Source organism: Lytechinus variegatus, chromosome 11 (genome assembly GCF_018143015.1).
Source record: "Lytechinus variegatus isolate NC3 chromosome 11, Lvar_3.0, whole genome shotgun sequence".
NCBI classification, from domain to species: domain Eukaryota; kingdom Metazoa; phylum Echinodermata; class Echinoidea; order Temnopleuroida; family Toxopneustidae; genus Lytechinus; species Lytechinus variegatus.
In genome coordinates, this window is record NC_054750.1 from 28,186,158 (window position 1) to 28,212,216 (window position 26,059).

Genomic DNA, 26,059 nt, shown 5'->3' on the forward strand with positions numbered 1-26,059 from the left:
AAAGCATTAACATTACGGCACTTTTCGGTTTGTCAGCCGGAGATTCACCGGGAGTACGCGGCCGGCGTAACCGCGGGTCAGAGTGCATACGTGGCGACAGCAGCTGGCCTGGTGCACGTGCCATGATTTTCTCCTCCCGGTTTAATTTCGTCCTTAATTTAATCCTCGTCGAAAATGGATTCCAGGGGAACCCTCGCATTCATGATAATATTGGGCGCTGTCGCAGTACGATGGTGTGTTTCCTTGAATGCATACTCAGGTAAAGTCTGATTTAGTAAAGAGGGACTCATTTGAAATTGTGTGCGGGGATTATTTTCGATTTTTTTTCTTACCTGCAGAGATGCCATGTTCAGAGACCAGCTATGCGTGAGATTTTCTGTGAATCTGAGTGAGATCACAGACATTGTGTATGATGGGGTGTCCAAACTTCGCGCACTTTTCAAAAATATTCATCAGGCTTAATTTTGTTCACAAAATATTCATAATTTATACAAAACCAATTCAAGAAATAGTTACCACATTGACGGCAAGATCGTAAACTATAAAATCATGGACGAAAATGTAAAGTAGGTCAAGGGGTTTCGCCGGTATCGCGATCTCAAAATTCTATTCCGATCGGCGAATGCGGGCTGTGCTGGAAAACCGTTCAGAAAAAGTGTGACCTAACTTCGCGCACCAAAGCTTTTGTGGAGATTTAAACAAAAACTCAAGCTCAAAAAGTGAAATATTTATATCAGATTGATGGCAAAATGCTATGGAATCGGTTAGTACCATATTTAACTCACATTTTTTATGATTTCTGCTTGCAAAATGGTGATATCATGATGCTTGTTGATTTCTTCAAAACGGGCGCCAGCGGTGACAAATTTGCCGATCTTTTGCCAATATTTTCATGAATACTGAACTCATCCTAAAGAAACTTTCACCGAAGGGTAATTTCAGGTCGCTTTTCACGTTGATGATGTCAGATTTTATGGATATTGGCTAGTTTTGGAGATAATGACCGTCCGCGAAGTTTGGACACGCGCGAAGTTTGGACTCACTGCCATACAATGTACCGGTATATGGGGATAGGTTGTGATAGTTGCGTGAGACAGAGATTTGAGGGGATGAACAAGAGTCCAAAATGCTTGAGTCTCGCGCATAATGCGTGAAAATTGGTAGCTCTGTGTCCGGACAATCCATTTCAAAACGGCCATTGATGGCATTGGAAAAAGTGACAAGCAAATCTCTTCAGTTTTCAGTACCGGTACCATTTAGTTTAGGCAATTATATAATAAAGAACAAAATTGAGGAAGATTTCAACAACCGAATATGTCATGTGTATTCCAAAGATAAAGTAAAGAAGGCTTCAAAACCCAGCTGTATTTTGAGAGGCTGCGCAGCCATTCATCTGTGTGACCCGGGGGGGCCACTTCCATTCACGAGTGGATACCATGCGCGACCATGGGGTCTCGAAAAGCACCCTAAACACGTAATTTCCATATTCTGAAAATGCACCCCTTAACAAGTATTGGCGTGTGAAACCCTACCCTTAAAGTAGAAATATATTGAAAATCGTAAAACTGGAGAATCATATATCACAATAAAGGAGAAAATAAGGAGAACACGATGGTGTACATCATTTATCATGGAGACGGATGAAACTCAGTTAATTGATAGTTTAAAGTTCTCTCTCTGAATGCTTCAAACACGCAGAATTACGTCCGCGAAATTGGGGATTTTTTATGACGTCACTGTCTGTACGAGAGGCGTGATTGGCTCTCCCACGTGAAGCTCCACTTGCATGCAAAACCTGTTGCAAGGGTACATTTTCTCCACATTGTCACTGAATACTTCGATCCCGAAATGATCGAAAGAAAACCCAGAATTTTATCTAGATTTGGATTTTCAAATTGATGATTTTGAGATGAAGAGAATGATGATGAAGTGAAACAACACAGTGAGGTAGTTGGAGGTAAATTGGGGGAATTACGCCGATGATGATGATGATGATGATGATGATGATGAAAATTCAACTTGCAACACAATCACAAGTAAAGTCATGTACATACCGATTCGCTACCAATTCATGCTGCTGGAAGTGCTAGCTACACCGCGCGGGCCAAATTGAATTCATGCTGAACATGAATAACCACATCCAGACAGTCTATCATAAGAAGGAAAATGATATAACTGTACTTACAAACAAGTGAATAATCCGAACCTGAAGGCAAATCAACTCAACGAATATCGATATGGCATATGCACTGATGATAAACTTCATGTGGCTGGATAGATTGTCACTCGTTCTGTTAGATGTAACTTTTATCTCATTAATTTGACAAAATTACGAAACTCGGGGAATTATTATTCTATATAAAAATATAGTAACATCTCTTATCATTTTTTGAATTACGATAAAACCTGTTTTAAAGGAAAACGTTGAGGTAAATTAAAATTAGATGTAAAAGATCATCCCATCATGCGTAGCATTATGTGATCGTAAACAAACCATCACAACAACACATGCCGTATTGTTTGCTCGCCTTGGCTGAGACTGAGAGAATAGATCTATGTACGTGTTGCACAGCTCTCAATCAGCAAGGAAAGGAATACGTGCATGTTTGCGATGGTTTGTTTGCAATGACATACAAGCTACGCATGTTGGGGAGGGATTTAAAAGTAATTTTAGTTTTCCTTCAAAAGAGGTTTTATCGTAATACAAAAAATAATAAGAGATGTTACTATATTTTTATAGATATAAATAATTCCCCGAGTTTCGTGATTTTGTCAAATTAATGAGTTACAAATTACAAACAGAACGAGTGACAATCTATCCCAGCCACATGAAGTTTATCGTCGGTGCATATCGTCTGCTGCTATTCGTTGAGTTGATTTGCTTTCAGGTTAATTCGGATTATTCACTTGTTTGTAAGTACAGTTATATCATTATTTTCCTTCTTATGATAGACTCTCTCTGGATGTGGTTATTCATTTTCATGGATTAAATTGGGCCCGCGCGGTGTACGTATAGCTACCACTTGTAGCAGCAGCTGCATGAGTTGGTAGCGAATCGACATGTCCATGACTTTACTTGTGATTGTCAGGCAAGTTGAATTTTCATCATAATCATCGGCATTGTTCCCCCATTATTTACCTCCAACTACCTCACTGTGTTGTTCACTTCATCATCATTCTCTTCATCTTTAAAATCATCAATTTGAAAATCCAAATCTAGATAAAATTCTGGGTTTTCTTTCATTTCGTGATAGAAGTATTCAGTGACATTGTGGATAAAAAGTACCCACGCAACAGGTTTTGCATGCAAGTGGAGCTTCACGTGGGAGAGCCAATCACGCCTCTCAGACAGACAGTGACGTCATCAAATTCCAGTCAATTCAGAGACCGATGCGAGGCATATTTCGGAGGGGCATTTTAGCGTTTTTTAATCGGCGATTTTCACCTTTTTGTATTATTTTCGGTATTTTTGAATGACCCACTGATGATCCCCACATCATTACCTTTCCATTGATATATAATAAGACCACATTCATAATCAATATATTTCTCCTTTAACAAGTATTGGAAACGAAACGATACTCTTGGCAAATATTCCCTGAAATGAACCCATAAACAAGTACACAAATGTTTTATTGTTATGGGTCCTTCGGTCGTCGGCTTTACCTTATTTGGTTTTGTACGACCCCACCTTCTACACCTCGCGCAAATTGGACTCTAAACACGAAGAGTTGGGGCAAAAAGGACATCCTTTATAAAACAATTTAATTTTGTTTTATCATCCCCGCAAATTCGACCCTAAACACGTAATTGTCCTAGTGAAATTGATACCCTTTTTTCATTATTTTTGTGTTTTTGACACCCTTATCACGTTACGTACGTAACGTGCCCTATCGTGAAAAAGACATCCTTTTTACGTGTTTTTTTGGTCGCGCATGGTATCCACTCGTCAATGTAAGTGGCCCCCCCCGGGCTGTGTGATGTAGCCTCCTGTTGGGTCTCTTATGCTGTAAACCAAGAGGCAGTTTTTACTTGCACGTTGCACATTCACTTTTGATGTACATATAAGTGAAATTTCAAATTACTTCACCATGGCACCTTGCACTGATACACAGAATGTTTTCATCCCGGGATATAGCTTTGAAGCTGCTGAAAGGGATTACTCTTCAAGGAATAGTTGTCTGGACACCCAACTCCCCATCCTAGTTTGACCCAGTGCTTCCACTCTTCCCAGAATACAGGAAATTCCAGGAAGTTTTGCTACTTTTCCAGGATAATTCCGGGAAGCGAGAAATTCCGGGAAGTTTTCCTATAACCGGGGAAGCTATCATTCCCACAGGAATGATATTATTTTCTGAATATTAATTAGTCCTAGGTCTATGTCAAAATCTATCACAAAACCCAAAATTGGATCTTTTTGATTAAATGTCAAAATTTTTTGCTCGCTCGCTGGCAACTCTTAATAAATATTGCCTGATTTTGCCCCCTTCAAAGTTTTGGGCTCACTATGGCACTGGGCCCTTTTTTGTGTATAAAGTAAAAAGAAGAGAATTATAACATAAATGGAACTTTGATTTGGAAGACTGGAGAACACATGTAAAATTCTGGGATATTTTGTATATTCCATGAAGTTTAATTTTGAAAAGTGGATCATGAAAGCACTGGTTTGAACATTGCCATTGCTTTTCTGAAATTCTGGTCATGTACTTGGAACAGTAGAGGTGCACACTCACAGCCATCAGACCCTCCCATGCTTCATGGGAGATTATCTCCAATATTCAGAGACTTTTGTAAAGAATTCGGGTATCAGATGTCAGTGACAGTCTCTGGTTTGTGAGACCAATTTCTTTGTTACATTTGATGCAAATTTATCTTGGAGGAAAATGACAATATGTGATAAGCAGATTCCTCATGTTATTGTAGGATTGTTATTTTGTCTTTTTCCTATTTTGTTTATTTCATTTTCTTCAGCTGTTTTACATTTCTGTTCCGTCTAGACTTGAGTTCATTTGCATTTCTTTTCAGTACTGCCCTTGCAGTCTGAACTTTTAAATAGGTTATTTGAGTTTAATGATATTCAGTTGTCATTCATTCATTCTTCTCTGAATGCCTTTCCTCCAATTCTCTTTTGTCATCTTCATTCCTTCTCTATTCTCTCTTCAGGTGTTCCACTCATTCCATCCCTCACCTGACTCCTTAGTTTGTACTTTCATGATTACATAATCACCAGACGTCTTTGTCATCTCATCTCATTCCTTATTGGTTTATCTTATGATTTGGGTTCATTACATTTTAGTTCGATCCTTCCATTTTCTTTAGTTTGATTGGTTGTTATTTCTAATTTAAATATCTATGTAAATTATAGAATGATTTGATTTTAGCTGAGGCAAAGCAGCCCAGATATTAAACTGGGGCCGATTGCACGAAAGGGTCTTTCCAAGGACCGTCGTTCGTGTCGCCCATCTTTTATGATACGCTATAAGCGGTGTGTTTCTGAAATTTATGATAAAGAATAAGATTGTTAGCTTGCTTTTAAATAAAATTTTATACAATTTAATGATATATCACATCATTTATAAACAAATATTTTGTTTATTTTAACGGACGAATAAACTATGTTTGCAGATGATTTATTTAAAATGTGTTTCACATGGCGCATCATAAAAAACTGGCGACACGAAAGACGGTCCTTGCAAAGACCCTTTCGTGCAATCGGCCCCAGTGCACTACCAGACTTCTTCGGTTTAAGTTCTCTTAATTTTGCGTCTGTTTCACTTATTCTCCCCCTTTAGTTTGATGATCTTTGATATGAGTTGCAGCTTGAACTCACATTATTTTCTTCCTCCAAACATATAATTTTCTCAACCTTACATTATAAAAAATTACCCCTTTTCACTGTCTAAGCCAGCATTTACTTTAAATTCACAAAATTCACTGTGGAGGTGCGTACCATAGTTTTGTTTTCATAAGGATTTTTGTTGTCATCCTCACATGAAACAAATGGGCTTCTGACCTCAGTGAGACAAAGTTTTGTGTGGATAAACTTACAATCTAATGTTGGTGTTTTTTTCTTTTGTCCTGTTGCAAAGCAACTTAGCAAGTCCCCAGTTAGACCAAAAGCTTCAGTCTCTGTTACTTGCCTAGTATTTTATTCAGTTTTAATCAAAGAATATTGAATATTTTTTTGAAAATCAGATTCTTTCCCTGTCTTTTCATTTTAATGTGCAGGTGCTGGTAAGCCACCTATGTTTGGTGACTATGAAGCCCAACGACACTGGATGGAGATCACGTATCATTTACCAGTCAAGGAATGGTGAGATAATTGCTTATTAGATCAAAGTCTCCTGTCTCGGTAACTCACACTGTCTTGAGTTGAGGCATAACGCCCAGGGTATACACTGTTCAATGGATACCAAATTAAGTGCATTTCCAAAATAATGCGTAGAGGTAAACTACACCATGTAAGCTTCCTTATCAGCCCAATTTGTCTGGATGACATTGGCCCCTGTGATAATTTCAGAGGGCTTTTTAGATTTCCAGGGCTTCTAGTGGGTTTTGGGGGTCAAATTTGCCCAAATCAATCCCCCATGTACCCCCCTCCCAGCTATGCAAGTATTTGATTCAAGTACATCCAGAGATGCCAAGTTCAAAGACCAGCTATGCGTGAGATTTTCTGTGAATCTGAGTGAGATCACAGACATTGTGTACAATGTATATGGGGACAGGCTGTGATAGTTGCGTGAGACAGAAATTTGAGGGGATGAACAAGAGTCCAAAATGCTCGAGTCTCACGCATAATGCGTGACTACTTGGTAGCTCTGTACGTCTACAGTATGTGGTCATGAAATTTTGTCCTTGGTATCGCATTGCAATTCGCTCCATATTTTTTCAGGACTGATACACAAATAATCTGATGTGTCGCAGATATTTACATACTGTATTTTAGTACTTTTCTCTTCTGACCAGAAATGCTGATCAAACTTGGTAAGCAAAATAATTCCCAACTAGATGATTTCCAGGGGCCTGTTGCATAAAACTTTTTACCTGAGAAATCTCTGGTAAAAACTGAAAACTACGGTTAGTCTGATTTCTGCCATGCACTTTAACACAGGGCAAAAACTCTGGTAAAAACAACCTAAATTTTCTCAGGTAAAGAGTTTTATGCAACGGGCCCCTGGGGTCCATTACACAGAGCTGAGCAATCAATGTAGAACATTTTGTTTTTACAATTGATTGCATTGACTATAATGTACAATTAATCGCGAAAATCAATCGTACGATTTATTACTACCCTCTGTGTTAGGTGCCCCTGATTGTACATTATTATGCTCATTCTCCAGGTATCACAATACCAGTGATAATGACCTGCAATACTGGGGCTTGGACTACCCCCCTCTCACTGCCTACCACAGTTGGCTTTGTGGTTATATGTAAGTAGATTCTGCATAGTTGACTTTCCATTAGTTAGTTTAATAATTGCTGAAGTAAGAATTTTTTTGTTTCAAACGAAGACCATGTTTCATAAAGACTTAATGGGTGTTCACAAGAAACTTGTGATCAATTGTAAGTCCGCTGGAGGCCCCCAAATTAATCATATATCTTGTAACTATGCCCTCAGTTGCTGGTCTGCTTTCGAAACAAGAAGTTCAGATCAATTCGCTTGAAGTTACTATTGATCTTGAAAATATCCTTCACTCCTTCTCATAACGTGCATCCAAGTCTAATTTCATCTTTGAGATTACCGCAGACGATGATGATGAGATAATCTATCAATCAGAGATTTTCAATGAATAAACCATTCATTGATAAAATAATGATATTATGATAACATGATCAGCATTTATATAGTGCCATCAATCTAGATATGATTTATTCCGAGGCCCACATTAGTCCCTGCTTTAGCTTAAGCTGCCAATTTCAGTGCCCAGTGCATTCAAGGAATTGATCCTGTCGGCTACCCATTTACCTCGCCTTGGGGGAGTGCAGCACAATGTGGGTAAATGTCTTGCTGAAGGAAAATACGCCATGGTTGGGAATCGAACCCATGACCCTCTGAACCACTAGACCAAAATGCACTCACATACTGCAATACTATACTAATTCTGTAGTTGTAACATTACAGGCATGTTTATCTCCTCTTTTTTTTCCAGAGCCGATAAAGTGAATCCGGATTGGGTTGCTCTCCAGGGGTCAAGAGGTCATGAAAGTCCGGCGCACAAACTCTTTATGAGATATACAGGTAAAACAGTCATTATCTTTGTATTCTCACTTTAACTGGAAGATTTATAAACAACTTAAAGGCAGCCAATATACAAGTATTTGGCCGGTAAATTTGTTATAAAAATATTGATTAACTCATTAGCATGCTGGATAAATTTGCTGCTCTATGGGTTGTACGTGTATTATGTACTGCGAGTTGCATGTTAAGTGTCAAAGAATGAAGAAATTCTTCATATTTTCAATAAACTTTAATTCATGCAATGTAATATAGAATTGCCATCTTGAATAAATTAATAATAATAATGATAATAGGCATTTATATAGCGCCATCTATCTAGAAATATTCTATTCCGAGGCGCGTTGTTATCATTACCCCGGCTTTAGCTTGAGCTGCCTTTCATGCATTCAAGGAATTAATCCTGCCGGGTACCCATTCACTTCACCTGGGTTGAGTGCAGCACAACAAAGTGGATGAATTTCTTGCTGAAGGAACTTAAGCCATGGCTGGGATTCGAACCCATGACCCTCTGTTTCAAAGTCAGAAGACTAATCCACTGGGCCACAATGCTCCACAATTCAATTCTTCTTAAAGTTTGTGGAAATGCAGAATAGTCACACATTGAAAATACAGAGTACAATATACATTCATGAAATATCACTAAGAGTGCTTAATTTCTGAAAGGTATGCAGTTTTATTTTTTAAGGGCACTGCTCAGCCGTTTATTCTTAGAATTGAGTGCATTGATATAAAAATGTATAAATGTAAAATGAAATATTTAAAATTGATTTCATCTGCCCAAACTTCATAGTAATGTGGCATATCTCAAAATAAATCTCTATCTTGATAATACAGTTTTTACTGTTCATTTTTTTTAACAGTCCTGGTTGCTGACTTGCTCATATACATTCCAGCTGTACTTGCTTTCTTCTTGTGGACAGTGAAAGACCGGTCAAGCGTCCAGCTTCTGTCCTCTCTAGTGGTCACTCTTCTTTACCCTGGCCTTATTCTTATAGACTACGGTCACTTCCAGTATCCTTTGAATTCATTAACGACCTGAGTATATAAATGACCTTAGAACACATCTTCACCAAATTGTGTTAAAGATAGGAATTATTATTTGGAATTGATTGTAATTGCTTATACATGATCCAGTATTATGCAGGCATTATTTTTTGTAATACAACTTAGGGTTTATTTCTTTATTACAGTAGAACAGAAAAAAACAATCTAAATTTTTAGGTGTAATTATGGATGAATCTTTGACTTGGAATCAACACATACACCACGTGACGATGTCCGTTTCCAAAAGTATTGGGATCATTTCCAAGGTAAAATTCACTCTTCCTGACAGTAATTTATTCTTGTACAATTCGTTAGTCCTCCCTTGTATCAAATATTGTAATGTTGTCTGGGCAAATTGTGGTTCTTTTAAACTCAATTCTATCTTTAAATTACAAAAAAGAGCAATCCTTACATGTATGTGCACAGGGTCACATTACTTGGCTCATTCTGACCCATTGTTTCATAAACTCAAAACTTTAAAAATATTTGATATCAATAGGATTCAAGTAGCCATCTTTATGTTCAAATACTTTAATAATCAACTTCTTCCGTCCTTTAATAATATGTTTAGGTTTAACAGGTCTGTTCATTCCTACCCAACCGGCTCATCAGGAAACCTTCATCTCACCAACCCTAAGTTATGAATAACTCATAAATCAATTTGACATTATGGTCCTGACATTTGGAACAACTTTCCAGAAATATTAAGTCATGTTCAACAATATACTCATTTAAAGCCACTATTAAAAGAAAAACCATCAAATCATATGCATCCCCCTCTTCAAGTTAATTATTCAGCTGCCCTTTTCTTCACCCGCACCTGCACCTGCATTGCACCCACTTGATCAATGAAGAAATAAATTTATGTACCATTTTACGAGGCCGCCATCATTTTTAAGCTTAACCGCTCACGATGGCGGTCTCCTGCATTCATTTAAACTGTCTTCTTTTGATTGAATATTGCTTCTTGTTATTTATTTTTCATTGCTTTATTTTGACTATTGCTTTAATACTTTGTAAAACTTAAATGTATCACCTTGATGTTATGTTGCATATATTATCTTGAATGCAGAAATAATAAAATAAAATCAAAATCAAATGAAAAATAAAAATAAAATGTTATAAAAAAAACACCCTGGGAATGTATATCCTGGTAGATCTGTGATCATAATGTATGTTTACATATCTTACAAAGTACAATGGCCCGTATTCTGAAGTCAGGTTTAACTTAGACCATGGTCTAACTGCTAGAATTATTGGGAGCCCAAAATTCAAAAATTGTGTTTATATTGTTTTTTTATATTTACTCGTTTGTTTCCCTTTTGCATTCATAACAATGAAAATACTTCAGTTATAAATCTGAGACAATTATAAATGTGCCATTAGAGTTAATAAATTGAACATATTCTAATAGAGATTTGTGCCCCAATCGGCTCTCGATAGTTAAACCACAACTTTAAACCAGGATTTAAACCCGACTTCAAAATATGGGCCACTAATAGGCATGGGACTTTCGGGTTTTTTTCTCTTCGGGTACCCGTGGTAATTTTCGGGCGGGTACCCGAAAATCATGTCGCTCGAAATATGACTGGTGGAAAAACCCCATTGGTGACGTCATCAAGCCAATGCGATGCAGGCCAATTTATGAATGAAAATATAGTAAGCATGCGCATTGCAAGCCTCCCGTGCGCCACGCAGTATTCCATCGAAACAAGTCTGCAATACTCTGTCACCTCGTACCAAAATCGACCTACAATTCCACTTTTCTATATTTTATATGAATTATGAAAGGTATTCTCAGAGGATCTGTTTTCTCACCGATACCGCACAGGTAAGCAAATATTTATTACTTCTTGCTTTTCCGTCAAAATCGTACGAAGTAGCGTCGATATTACATCGTGTTCGTGAGTTTGTAGAATCTATCGCTACGTGAACAAAGTCAATTGATTTCCGGGTTTCGGAGCGTCAAATGCGCCAGCCAATCACGATCGTGTTACCATTTTCGGTTTATGATGAACTGAAAATGGTATCAAGAATGTGATTGGCTGGCGCCTCGTATGCTCCGAAACCCAGAAATCAATTGACTTTGTTCACGTAGCGATAGATTCTACAAACTCACAAACACGATGCAACATCGACGCTACTTCGTAAGATTTTGACGGAAAAGCAAGAAGTAATAAAATTTGCTTACCTGCGTGGTATCGGTGAGAAAACAGATCCTCTGACAATACCTTTCATAATTCATATGAAATAAAGGAAAGTGGAATTCTAGGTCGATTTTGGTACGAGGTGACAGAGTATTGCAGACTTGTTTTGACGGAATACTGCGTGGGGCTGGGATTGCAATGCGCATGCTTACCATATTTTCATTCATAAATTGGCTTGCGTCGCAGTGGCTGGATGACATCACTGCGCTGCAAAAGAAACATCATCACTTGAAAAACTAGTATATTTATGGATATTTCGAGGGTAATTGGTGAGATTCAAAATGAGACTTGTGTACTTTTGTGATGAGTTTACAATCATGTCTTACACTACGCAATACAAATCAAATGTACGTTATTATACTGGTGAGCAATTTTCGGGTATCGGGTATTGATTTTTCTACCCGGGTACCCGAGGCTTCCGGGCGGGACCCGGGTACCCGGGTTTTAGTCCCAGCCCTAGCCACTAAGTCTTAGTTGTATTATATAACTTCTCCCCATCACATGGAGAGAATTTCTTCTGTCTTTATCTTTAACAAACTTTGACCAGATACAACTGTATCAGTCTCGGATTTACTCTTTGGGCTGTTGTTGCCATGGCAACTAACCATGAACTGTTTGGGTCGGTCGCATTTGTTCTGGCATTGAACTACAAGCAGATGGAACTCTACCACTCTGTTCCCTTCTTCTGCTATCTGTTGGGCAGATGTGTGTGGTCCAAGGATGAAATAAGGTAACAATCTGCCAGATCAAGGGGGGGGGGCATGTTTATTATCACAAATTTGTTAGTATAATAATTTTTATGAAATTGGCTGTTGGACTGGAAGAAGACTGTTATACTTTTGTGCAGACTAGATTTCACGTAGTGCACGATTGAAGAAAAAAACCCTTTCGCTAGCCATGCAAGAATTATAATAGCGGCATATGTGGATCCTTTTTGCAGTTCAGCCAGCTTGGCGATGGTATGTCATCATGATTAAGTTAAAATTTCCATCAAGGAATCATGGTAAATGATGTCATTAGTTTTATTTTTCATCAACTAATTTCAATTTCAGCCAACTTCTTTTGAAAGAATCCGATTGGTCCATAGATTTTTTGGTCGCCTTGTGACTTTAAAAAGCTGCTTGCCTTAGCGACATTTTGTTTAGTATTTCATATCTCATAACTTTTATTGATTTTCTTTTTTTACTTTTTACTTTTTACTTTCTGATCTTATATTACAGGTTATGGAAGCTGTTTAAGATTGGTGCGTTTGTGATTGCAGCTTTCATTCTCTGCTGGCTACCATTTATACAAGATGTCAACCAGATACTTCAAATTATTCATAGAATATTCCCTTTTGCAAGAGGTTTATTTGAGGTAAGTTTTCAGGGAATAACTTTTCTGTTGGGTGTTATATAAAGCTGTTCGTAAGTTAAGAGCGACTTTTGAACTTTCTCATGCGCTTGAACACCAATGAAAATTTAATGGTAAATATCATTTACCACAAGAAAGGATCACCAGTCATTCTTAAAGTCGCTCTGAACTCACGAAAAGCTTTATGAAACGGCCCCCTGGTATCACATTGCAGTTTACTTTTCATTTTTTCAATTCAATTCAATTCATTTATTTGACATCCTTTAAAAAAAACAAAAAAAAACAACATACAAACATAGGCCTATATACAAGTATACAACAAAGGAGTTTAAATTTCAATATAAGCAATAATAAGAAAATAAAAATGGCAGAAATATAAAAGAAATGGAAATAAAATGCAGCGGATGTAGGAAGTCAGAAAGGCCATTGACCTGTCAAGCCGACTCCCTTGATTACTATATTATACGAATAAAACACAAATAGAATAGTGGCCAAAAACAAAACAAACTAAATACTCGAACATATTGACATCAACCCCCCCTACACACACACATTAGAAAGGCAGTTGGAATTATTTACTATACGCAGACAGTTGGTTTTGTTTCAATCTATGTTTCAATGATGAGAATGTAACAGATGATTTTAAAGTATCGGGTAAATTATTCCACAAGTTTGGCCCTTTATAACGAATTGTAGATTTAGAAAGCGTATAACGAAAGAACGGAATATATAATTTGTTTGAATTTTTCGTTACATAATTATTTATACTGCTATTAAATATTAAATAATTGGGTCATTCCATGCCAATTCACCCAATGAATGTGCAATTTTGCACCCGACCGTCTCAGAATTCGTTGTAATTTGGTATACATAAAATTCACCATGGCCCAAGCACAAAACAAAAAAAATTAGTCCAATCGGTCCGTCGGTTCTCGCGCTACGGCCCGCCCTTTTCTCCTTGTTTTGACAAAAATGGGCGTGACCTTCAACTTTCAATGGCCACTGCATCGTTACGTGTTGACCAATTTTCATGAAACTGGTACCATTTGATAGGAAATTCAGAGAGGAATCCAAAACATGCATCGAATAATGTATTGGAGCAATTTATAAGGTCTTGACCTTAACTTTGACCTTGAGTTTGACCCCCGGACAAATAATTTTTTAACTTGATTTTCGTGTATGTTAATTATTGGTATGATATTGACAAAATATGTCAAAATCAATGATGATATTTTATTTCTTCACCTTTAAAAACTCTTCCAAAGATACCATGAAATTTCACTCTAGTCCCACACACTGATATTCATGTTAGTAAAGTGTTTACCAGTTACATGATTTCTTCCAATCTTCAGTTACTGCATGCAAACACATGAAAAGAAATTAAGCTTAATCAGTTTACAAATAAAACATTAAACCTTTATGCTCATGAATAGGTATCTGTTTAGGCATTTTATGATTCAGCAATATATATCATACACATATATATATACATGTATATATTTTGATGATAAAAGTGAAGACTTTACTACCATGAATATATATGATATATATTGCTGAACATCAAAATGAATATATATTGATGAACATCAAAATGCCTAAACAGATACCTATTCATGAGCATAAAGGTTTAATCTTTTATTTGTGAACTGATTAAGCTTAATTTCTTTTCATGTGCTTGCATACTGTAACTTAAGATTGGAAGAAATCATGTAACTGGTAAACACTTTACTAACATGAATATCAGTGTGTGGGACCAGAGTGAAATTTCATGGTATCTTTGGCAGAGTTTTTAAAGGTGAAGAAATAAAATATCATCATTGATTTTAACATATTTTGTCAATATCATACCAATAATTAACATACACGAAAATCAAGTTAAAAAATTATTTGTCCGGGGGTCAAACTCAAGGTCAAAGTTAAGGTCAAAGGTCATGACCTTATAAATTGCTCCAATACATTATTCGATGCATGTTTTGGATTCCTCTCTGAATTTCCTATCAAATGGTACCAGTTTCATGAAAATTGGTCAACACGTAATGACGCAGTGGCCATTGAAAGTTGAAGGTCACGCCCATTTTTGTCAAAACAAGGAGAAAAGGGCGGGCCGTAGCGCGAGAACCGATGGACCGATTGGACTAATTTTTTTTGTTTTGTGCTTGGGCCATGGTGAATTTTATGTATACCAAATTACAACGAATTCTGAGACGGTCGGGTGCAACCACTGGGTGAATCCAGATGGAATGACCCAACTATTAAAACAAGATGGAAAAGTAGAATTTAAATTGAAATATTGGTACATAAATAAAATAATTTGCGATTCATAAAGTTCATTTCGTTTTAAAATTTTTAGCTTAAAAAATAAAATCTGTGTATGAGTTCTAAAAAATGAATTTGTTATTACCCTTATTGCATGTTTTTGAATCACATATATCCTTTGGAATAAATATGAGGCACAGCCACCCCAGATAATCAGACAATAATTCAAATGTGGCAAGATCAAGGTATTATATATATTTACAAGGATGTGTAGTGGTAAACATTTTTTTGACTCTGTTCAATACTCCGATTACTCTAGAAATCTTTTTACAAATGTAATCTATGTGATATTTCCATGTCATATTTTCGTCAAGAATTACTCCTAAGAATTTTACTTGATTAACCTGCTTAATTGCTTTATTGGCAATTGTTATTCGTATTGCACTGTTATCAATATGTTTGTGTGTTTTAAAAATAACATAATTTCTTTTTTCGAAATTAATAACAAGTTTATTGGCAAGAAACCATCGTTGAATTTTGGCTATTTCAGTATTTAATATAAAATTGATATTAAAAGGATCATTACCAGATAAAGATATTGTTGTGTCGTCAGCAAAAAGAATAATTGATAAAATACTGCTAACACTTGGCAAGTCATTTATAAACAATAAAAATAATAATGGGCCTAGATTAGATCCCTGAGGTACACCCATTTGTATAGTGCTATATGCTGATGAATTATTGCCAATGCTCACATATTGCTTACGATTCAATAAATAACTTTTCAATAATAACAATGGAGTCCCTCTAATTCCATAAAAATACAATTTATGGAATAAAATATTAAAATCAATACAATCAAAAGCTTTTGATAGATCTAAAAATATACTGATTAAAAATTCATTGCACTCAAAAGCCTGAGACATACTATCAACAAATTTTAAAAGTGCATGGCAAGTAGTATGGTTTTTGTCTCACCTGCGAAGCAAAGTGAGACTATAGGCGCCGCTTTTCCGACGGCGATGGCGGCGGCGTCAACATCAAATCTTAACCTGAGGTTAAGTTTTTGAAATGACATCATAACTTAGAAAGTATATGGACCTAGTTAATAAAACTTGGCCATAAGGTTAATCAAGTATTACTGAACATCCTATTAGAGTTTCATGTCACATGACCAAGGTCAAAGGTCATTTAGGGTCAATGAACTTAGACCATGTTGGAGGAATCAACATCGAAATCTTAACCTGAGGTTAAGTTTTTGAAATGTCATCATAACTTAGAAAATATAGGGACCTAGTTCATGAAACTTGGACATAAGGTTAATCAAGTATCAATGAACATCCTGCATGAGTTTCACGTCACATGACCAAGGTCAAAGGTCATTTAGGGTCAATGAACTTTGGACGAATTGGGGATATCTGTTGAATTCCCATCATAACTTTGAAAGTTTATGGATCTGATTCATGAAACTTGGACATAATAGTAATCAAGCATCACTGAACATTTTGTGCAAGTTTCAGGTCACATGATCAAGGTCAAAGGTCATTTAGGGTCAATGAACTTTGGCCGAATTGGGGATATCTGTTGAATTCCCATCATAACTTTGAAAGTTTATGGATCTGATTCATGAAACTTGGACATAATAGTAATCAAGCATCACTGAACATTTTGTGCAAGTTTCAGGTCTCATGATTAAGGTCAAAGGTCATTTAGGGTCAATGAACTTTGGCCATGTTGGGGTTTTTTGTTGAATAACCATCATATCTCTGTAAGTTTATTGGTCTAGTTCATAAAAAGAGGACATAAGAGTAACCATGTATCACTGAACATCTTGTGCGAGTTAGAGTAGTATGCAAAGTCAGCACTGCTGCTATATTGAACCGCGTGATGCAGGTGAGACGGCCAGAGGCATTCCACTTGTTTCTAAAACCAAATTGCTTTTCGAATAAAATGTTATTATTTTCAATAAAAACAATCAACTTATCATATATAATTTTTTCAAAGATCTTACTGAAAATTGATAATACTGATATAGGTCTATAATTATTTAGTGAAGAGGTATTACCACTTTTAAAAACCGGAGTTACTCGGGCGATTTTGAGTGCGTCAGGAAATATACCACGTTCTATGGCCAAATTAATGATATTACAAAGAGAAGTCAAGACTATATGAATAGATTTCTTCAAGACTTTGGGGTGAATGTTATCATACCCTGGACCTTTACTTACATCAAGTTTCAGGACAACGTTTAAAATATCCCTCTCCGTAGCAGGATGTAAAAACGACTTTTCAAAATGACCAGTCATACCCTCTCTAAATGAATTTTCTGTGCTATTACTGTTGATGTTTTTTCTCTTTTTGAAGAGGAATACAAACTTATCTGATGTGTAGTAGACTTTTACTTAGTACTTAATGTATCACTGAAGGAAATATTTTTTCCATACATTTTCAAACAGCTTATCAAATTTAATTAAGCACAATTATTTCCTAGTTATTTTCATCTCGGATCTCCCACCAGCTTTGAAATACTATCTTGAATAAGACATAATTTTGATAAATCAGTGCAGAATAGTTCTTATCGTCACATCCTTATTAATGGGGGCTGTTTAACAATATATTAGACTATGGACTGACAAGTTGCATATCTATCATGTTTTTCCTTGTGACAGGACAAGGTGTCCAATGTTTGGTGCTCGCTAAATGTTCTCATTAAACTCAAGAACAAACTTAGCCAGCCATCGCTCATACAGCTCAGTCTTGCCTCAACCCTAATCAGTCTAGCGCCCTCTGCTCTTCACCTTTTACTCAACCCAACAGTACAAAAATTCAAGTATGCCTTGGTAAGTGCATCAAGGACGATACCACAGTCCAAGCATAAAACTTTTAAAAATATCATTTATTTATTCTTATTTATTTTTCATTCAATTATATATTTGTTTGTTCATTCGTTCACTCTTTCACTCATTTATTTATTCATTTTATTCAAATATTTATGTAGTTATTTGTTTATTGATTTATTATTTGTTTATTTTATTTACTTATATATTTATTTATTTATTATTTTTTTTTTTTGGGGGGGCTTCTTTTCACAACTTACTTCCTAAATCTGCAAAATTATGTAAGCTTTAACATTGTAATGAATGGGGTGATCCTGGGCTTCTATTCCAGTTTCCAGGGCTCTATTGAGGATTTCTGGGTAAAAGTTGTGAGAATTATGTTTTCTATTTGCCATTGTCTGCTTCCCTCGCTTTATCTTCTTATACCTTGTATAGCTCTGACTACCCTTTTTTCTTATTTATTTGATTCACCCGCTCTCTCACACTTTCTCATACACTCCATCTTGTTTCATCTCTCCTGAGTACCACTCTCTCTCCCCCCCCTCCTATTATTTTTCTCCCGACTCTCTTTCACGATCATTCGTTTGTTTTCCCCTCTTAATTTATTTTGATTTTGTAAGTGCACATTCTATCTATACTTCTTAATATTTAATAGTAATACATATTTGGAATTTGTTACAGGCCACCTATTGTGTAAACATTGTTACTACAATTCAGAATTTCTGCTACTGTAATAATGTTTTGTATTTTAATCAATTTATCCAGTACTCTGTAAATTATTTTGGATCTGCTTGCTCAAAATGAATACCATTATTATTATTATTATAAAAGCGCCCTGAGCCCCCATTCACTTTTTCTCTGCTATAGTCACACCAAAGAAACTGACTCAGACCTGTCAGAGCTATTACATTATTTTGAATGACATGCCATTGTTTTTTTTTGGAGTTGGTTGGACGTTGTACGAGCTCGGATTAAAAAAAAAAAATTTACCTCTCTTCACTTCGTCCTGCTACTACTCAAACCATCGCTTCTCAAGCCATATTCAGCTCACCTCATCTGCTTTACAGTCCTTTTCAGGAAGTCACTCATTTTGAAGAAAAAAATACTTCTGATTTCCTCTTTTCATCCTATCTCGTCTTTCCATGTCAATTTGCTGCCTGTATTTTCTGCCCTTCTTCATATTACACACATTCAACCATAAACCTTCTCCACGTTAGATTTTTATTGTTTAATAGACACTAATTCATAATCCACATTTTAGATATTATTGAACTGTTTAGTTGGAAAAAATAAAGGATAAGTCTGTATCCTGAGATTAGTCAGACGTGATAAATTTTATCTTTTTTTGGCTCTTTTCTGTGTATGAAGGATATATAATTATATAATATTGACTGGCCTTGAGGGGAACATCAAATATATTGCCAGCAAATGAATCATATTGGCCCGAGTCTTTAGACGAGGGCAATATGGGTCATTTAAGGGCAATATATTTGATGTTCCCCGAAAGAAGAGCCAGTCAATAATTTTATTATCATCCAAATCAGACATCTAGAGCAAAAATCATGATAATGGGGATATTTCTTTTAAAAATAGAGTTCTGTTGTGTCATGTTAATATCGATCTAGGCTCTGCACTTTACCATTATGACGTACTTGTAAGCGCTCGGATTCAGCGTTGTCTTTATTATGACGTATATTGTTGGTGGGCGGATCCTTATGAAGCGTATCTCTTTATACGCATCCACAAATGCCCGGATGGGAGACCAGGGAAAATACAAAGGTATATTTTGCTTCGTCTCTGCATGCAAAGTAAATACGCGCACTGAGACCGAGGAAAATACAAACAATATACCTACCCTTCCCGATATTCAGAAAATGTAGGGCAATACGGTTTTGTAAATGACCAGCTCAGATGTCTGATACGGGTGATAATGAGTTTTAGGGGGTTTCTGTCTTCGAAGAAGAAAACAATAAATGTTTTGAAAGCTAGGAGCCTATAGTTTCAGGAAGAGCTATGTTACAGAGAAATTGATTTTGGTAATTCATTGATGGTTTTGGAAGTGTGCTTATTATTTCTTAATGAAAAGTAGAATAGATTTGTATCTCAGATGATCTTGAAATGTTGAATGTTTTCTTTTATTTGCAGGTCAACAGTTCTCTGGTATTCTTCTTGTTTTCATACCAAGTCCATGAGAAAAGCATATTAATAGTAGCATTGTAAGTATGAAATCTGTAAATTCATTGTCCATATTAGAAATATTGATAATGCTTACTTCATAAAACATGTTTTGTGTGCTTCCCTTCTTTCACTTTGTTTATAGTTAAAGAATTGGTATACTTGTCAAATGTCAGTAGCAAAGAGGTAAAGATAATATCTTATCCAACAATTTTTAGTGCCTTATGAAAATGCTTCTATGAAAGTATTAGATTTTTAACTCAGACTTAGCTTTAAGTTTTTATTCTTATGCTTGTATTACAGACCGGTGTGCCTTCTTCTTCATGAGCAAACCTTCTTGTGTACATGGTTTCTTCTTATATCTGTCTTCAGGTAAGAAAACTAACACTAAACTTTTATTTGGTGTCAATGGCATTTGCTCCTGTGACAATTGCTTCAGGTTTTAATTCGTCTAAGGTGTAGGATTTGGGTCAGGGTTGCGATAGGCTTTTATGTTGGGTGTAGTGTTAGGTTTTAGGTTAGGGTGTAGTGTTCAACCCAGGATTGAAGTTAGTCATATGATAAGTCATATGTGTGGAATATAGAGTGGAACTATTGCCAGAGCAAGTGCCGTGAAGCCTTCTACTTACATGTAGCCTTTCACACTTTGGATATACTGAGATCAGGGGACCGTTTCATCAATATTTTCGTCCGACAAGTTGTCAGCTCTGACATCTTTTCTTGATTCTGATTGGCTGAGAGGCACTGTTCCTATGGTAACTGTCGGATAAAATGGGACTTGTCGGATAAAATGTCTGACAAGTCCTTTCATGAAACGATTGATCTGCTCAACCACAACTATGGAAAGCCAGCAACGTCATCAACCAAAATGCAAATTTTTTCAACCCAATTTGTAGATGTGATGTACATCCATACATTCACCATTCTCTTGAAGCTTCAGTGTGATTCTCTTTGTTTAAGTAAGCAGATTGTGCAAATTTCCTAAAGAAAAAGTTATGGTATGGATGGGTTTCCATACAGTTGAGATTGATTCGATCAATCGTAACTGATCAATCGTTACTCTTTGTAAGCTGGGCCACTGTTTGTTTTTACTAAGGAAATCTATTCAATTTGTTCATGTCTACATAAGTATTTTGTTTCAAAAAGTATGATTTTCAGCATCAATGTATTATTTTTTAGAAAATTCTTACGGTAGTAGTTATTCTCTTTTTTGCCTCTGAGTAATTTATATCTTTAAAAAAATATTTGTTTTTTAATAAGAGCCCCACACCATATATTGCATTTCTTTTTCTCCCTTCCTCTTTTCTTCTTAATAGTATGCTTCCTCTACTGATCAAGGATGGACTAATTCTTGCCACCGTCCCACTCATGATCCTCTTCTACACCGTGTCAAAGGTCAGCCTGAGTTCATGGGTCAACCCTCCATCAGACAAGCGAAGGCAGTCTATCATCAAGGATGTTGCTGTGAGTATGGAATCAGGGGGGGTCCATTGTGGAAAGAGTGGCATTTAAAACAACTAAAAAGAGATTAAACACAAAATCACTAATACACCCATTGTGTTGTTGGTTAGTAATCAAATTGACAGAAAGGCTGAGAACTAAGCCGAATTTCATTTCCCTTGATGGATCAAAGCTTGTAATAGGGCATGCACTGCTTCCTTTACCGGTAGTTGTATTATATCGTCGGCGGTCATCTGAAATGTTGAGCAGTCAATTTTGGTAAAAAATTGATGTTGAGATTTTTGCAGAAAATGAAATTACAAGCCCTACTCTATTCATAGCTAAATTTTTAGGCAACAATTTATTTTATTTTCTGAGATATGAGAGGATTTTCAAGGCGATGCCATACAAATGTTTAATAAAATGCACAAATCCCATTGGAAATTTGTCATGTAACAGAGTGATACAACGTTTTGACTGACCGCGGTTTCAATACGCGCGGTCAACCAAACCATCGTATCAGCACTGGGCACTTCATTGACTTTGCATGTGAAAAGCGATGCAACGTTTGGACTGATTGCGCGCATTGAATCGCGGTCAGTCAAACCATCGTATGTGTGATACGACGGTTTGGATGACCGCCCGCGATATATTTGTTTTTTTCTTGTATGCCAAAAGTTTAGTTTGGATCTTTTAAGGAGATTGAGATTAAAAAAACAACCTTGCTTTGATTCGCTTTACATTGTTTCACATTTCATAGCAAAATCTGTTTTCTTTTTTTCCCACATGCAGTTCTGGAGCTCTATGCTGGGTGCCATTGCACTAACAACGTGTAGTCTTGTCATCCAGTCCCCGCAACGATTCCCGGATTTGTGGCCGGTCTTGGTGTCAATGTACTCCTGCGGTCACTTCATCCTCTTCCTTATCTGTTTCAACTACCTGCAATTCACAGCCGAGGACTCTGGCCAAGTAACGACTGCAGAGGGAGCTATTCATAGCAAGCAGGGCATAAGGGACGGTTCCCACGCAAATGCCAAGACAAAGAAAGGTGGGAAGAGAAAGCAGAAAACCAACAAGACGGACTAGCGTTCAGCCAGCCACTGATTACCTCTGATCAAGCAAATGTGTTTTGAATTTACGGTAAATTGCCATTTGGTCTACTTCATTGTCTTTCCATTTGGTCTCATCACACATGGTCTAATCCTGCTTCATCTACAACCAGCTCTTCATCTATCCATTTGGTCCAATTGCTATTTAGCCCATTTATTAATTTGTCTTAATTTGTAGTTTGGCTACACCAGGAGGGTGTTTCATAAAGCTACTTGTAAAGTTACGCACAACTTTACGAACGACTGGAACATGTTCTTAGGTCCTAAATGAATGACATAGGGATGTATCATCTAGCACAAGAAGGGGTCACCAGTTGTGTGTAAAGTCACTCGTATCTTACAAACAGCTTTATGAAATACCCACTCGCTTTTCCTCATATTTACTTGGGCTAAACATCACTTGAGTCTATGGTCTGTGTCTGGTTAGACTAACTGTTTGATATGAAACAAAGTGTGGTTTGATTAAAGGGGAAGTTTACCCTGACGAGAACTACGTTATGATAAAAGTAGAAAAAAAATAGAGGAATATATTGAAGGTTTTTATAAAAACCTGTCATAACAGGATTATGAATTTTTGAAGTCATTACTCTGTGACATCAGAAAGGAGTGGCCTCTCCATACATGTATGTTGAGTGGCACAAGTTCCCCAAAATGTCAATTTCTCAAAAGAATTGATACCGATTTTATGTGTGCTTGGGATATATCTAAGAAAATATCTTTATTCATCATATTTCATTAAAAATTGTAATTTATGGAATTTATGTTGCATGACGTGTGAGGGAGCTGCTTGCCTATGACATCAAAAATCAAAATCCTTACGACATAAATCCAAATCTTTATGAATTTATGACCTTCTTATTCTTTGATTTTTTTTTCAAACCTGCACTAATTAATTTGTGATCTACAACAAAATCTTGAAATATGGTTGATTTGTTACGGAGAGAACAGGTATTAATACTTCCAGATTTAAAATGCCCCTTAAAGCGATCACGCCTTCCTCTCTTACCCGATGAGTCCTCCATGTTCGACCTGGTCTACTAATCTAGAGAGAGAGACCAGCCAGTCCCATACAGTATGGTTTTCTTCTTGCCACCTTCTAATGGACCAACCATCCCTAACGTTAAGGGCATGAAGTGTCTTGCATTGGTGAAATATGATTCCAAAGAATGGACTGAAAGATGAAATCCACTAGAAGGGCCAGGGTTGTGGACGATGTCTCCTGAGATCAGCAGTAAAATGCAAAGTCTAGAAATAGAATTACCGCTGAATAAATAAATCGATGTGCTTATGCTTTTCCTTAGGAAAATATTTAACATCATTACATCCGCCAGCAGTACAATGAACAAGTTCAGTAGTTTAGGACACAATTCAAATAGATCAAATAGATACAAAGGCTATCAGGCTAGCCACCTTTATTGTGTAAGTGTGCACAACCATGTTGAGATTTTAAAATTTATTTATCTATTTATGGGATGGAACACCCTATCGGGTAATGCTGGTTTTCTTAGGACTCTTAGGACTGTCCACTGACATGCAAACCAGATGTACAACATTTATTTGAACATGGCTACTTACGGAATGCAGTGGTGAAATCCACAATCTTGGGGTATCAAATGTATGAAGAGTCTCACAAGAACGATAAATTAATTGTCTAACAGGTTTTTGATCTGAAGATAAATAAAAAATATCACATAGCAGTGAATGCAAACATATATGCTTATAAATGAAATAAAAAAAAATCAAACAGACATTTGCACACACACACAACAACAACAACAAAAACATAATTTCTAGGCATTTGTTGGTCCTCATATACACCTCTCCATGATGCTTTACATACAAAATATAATGCTTTATGGTGATGCGTCAGAATATTGTCTGCAGGTAAGCCGTTCAATAAGTGTACCAGTGTATTATGATTGTTGAGACATGCTCGTATTCACACATTATCATTCTTTAGAATGAAAGAAGCCCCTTTTTTGTCTCTGTGTGTCTGAATGAACATTATTACAGCTTACGTTTGCTTCAGTTTAACCATATAAAACAGGCATATTGTGCAAAAGTATCAAAGAAGTTGCTTTTCCCAAATGAAAAAAATATGACACAAAATTGGACGAGTACATATTATGTACAAAGACTGTATACATTTTACGTATATCAACAGTGTTATTCATGAAAAAAAAATGGAATCGAGCTTGATTGCTTGCTGAAGCAAAGTAATGTTGAAAAATCTTTCACCTTGCTTCATATTGCAGCATATATTCTTGTGCTCAAAGTCTGTTGGTGAAGCCACATTTCCAACATCTACATAAAAGAATTTACAAACAGAAAAATACATAAAATATACTGCACGCCCTTCCCACAATTATATTGATTGTGATTGTACTTCTATTGTCGTTGTGGCGTGTGGTACGTCGAAATTAAACAAATCCAAGAATCAGATCGAGTCTAGAGAGTTGCTGTGTGCACAATGAGACTGGTTCAATGTCATTGGGCTCGTATCACGAAATTAAAGAAATTTTAACAACTACGGACAAGCGACATGCTTTCCATGACTGTACAAAAAACAGTACGCCCTCAATTGGTAATTTAAATCTAAATAAAATCAATTTACAAAATGAAACAAAGAGAGTCATCATAAATTAGAAATAACGAAAAATCTTCATCCTATACGCGACAGTCGTTGAAGTAGTTGAATCTGTATTTGCCCCCCTTTTTGCACAATTGTTGATTTCCATATTCTTGAAGAGGAATTAAGTAGATTTCTAAACCATCATGTCGGCAGCCTCATCCCACATCGAGACCTTAGTGATGTTCTCTTTCTTGTCACGGACCTCGAGACTCCCGACACGTTTCATTTTATAAACGTTGACCTATCCTACCTGTTAACACAACAATCACAATAGTGTATTATCTTCACTCATCATACCAAATTTATTATTTCAAATTTTTTCATTGTTGACGCTAATTCTTTCAAATACTCTTACAAATCATATCTACGCTACAGTGAACTACCTTTAATCCAATGGAAAATTAGGAAAAAATACTCTAGTAAACTTTTGAGAAGAAAACAGGTGGACAGATAAATATGCCATTGCCTCGAAGGAATTTCAGACTGCAATGGCTGTATTACGTGCACACGTTGCTAGTATATTCCACAACGCACACTGTTTCCCTCTGTGATTAGATCACATGATATCCGGTTAGTCATCACATGCACAATCTGAATTGATTTGGACTTTTACATATTATATTCCTCTATAAATCTAACACTTGTTTCTCTGAAAAATTTACTGATCACTGAAAAAATGATCATTACCTTTTGAGAAGAAAACAAGCGGACAAATAAATAAATATAGCATTGCTCGCCGTTTAATTCTGTACGAGGCATATTTGCGA

At 36.3% G+C, this 26,059-nt stretch overlaps 1 protein-coding gene across 2 annotated transcripts; it reads left to right on the forward strand.

Annotated features, from left to right (window-relative positions):
* The first annotated feature begins 70 nt into the window (after window positions 1-70).
* LOC121423611 (dolichyl pyrophosphate Man9GlcNAc2 alpha-1,3-glucosyltransferase-like) lies at window positions 71-25,922 on the forward strand. 2 transcript variants are annotated; one of them, XM_041618993.1, is made up of 12 exons: window positions 71-259; window positions 6,229-6,313; window positions 7,341-7,430; window positions 8,151-8,239; window positions 9,100-9,250; window positions 12,038-12,220; window positions 12,711-12,846; window positions 17,769-17,939; window positions 20,082-20,152; window positions 20,415-20,483; window positions 21,428-21,575; window positions 22,344-25,922. In XM_041618993.1, exons 1-12 carry the CDS (start codon window positions 175-177, stop codon window positions 22,635-22,637), a joined length of 1,572 nt encoding a protein of 523 aa, XP_041474927.1. In that variant the 5' UTR covers window positions 71-174; the 3' UTR covers window positions 22,638-25,922. The 2 variants fall into 2 exon arrangements, with proteins under 2 accessions (XP_041474927.1, XP_041474928.1); XM_041618994.1 differs by lacking the exon at window positions 71-259 and adding an exon at window positions 5,719-5,742.
* Window positions 25,923-26,059: the final 137 nt, after the last annotated feature.

What these genes read in the sequence shown, in the direction of transcription:
- LOC121423611 (XM_041618993.1), top strand. Translation starts at nt 175, where the DNA reads ATGGATTCCAGGGGAACCCTCGCATTCATGATAATATTGGGCGCTGTC. An exon ending in TTGCAAGAGGTTTATTTGAG is followed by an intron (nt 12,847 to 17,768) that starts GTAAGTTTTCAG and finishes TCCTTGTGACAG; the next exon opens with GACAAGGTGTCCAATGTTTG. An exon ending in AAAAATTCAAGTATGCCTTG is followed by an intron (nt 17,940 to 20,081) that starts GTAAGTGCATCA and finishes TTTTATTTGCAG; the next exon opens with GTCAACAGTTCTCTGGTATT.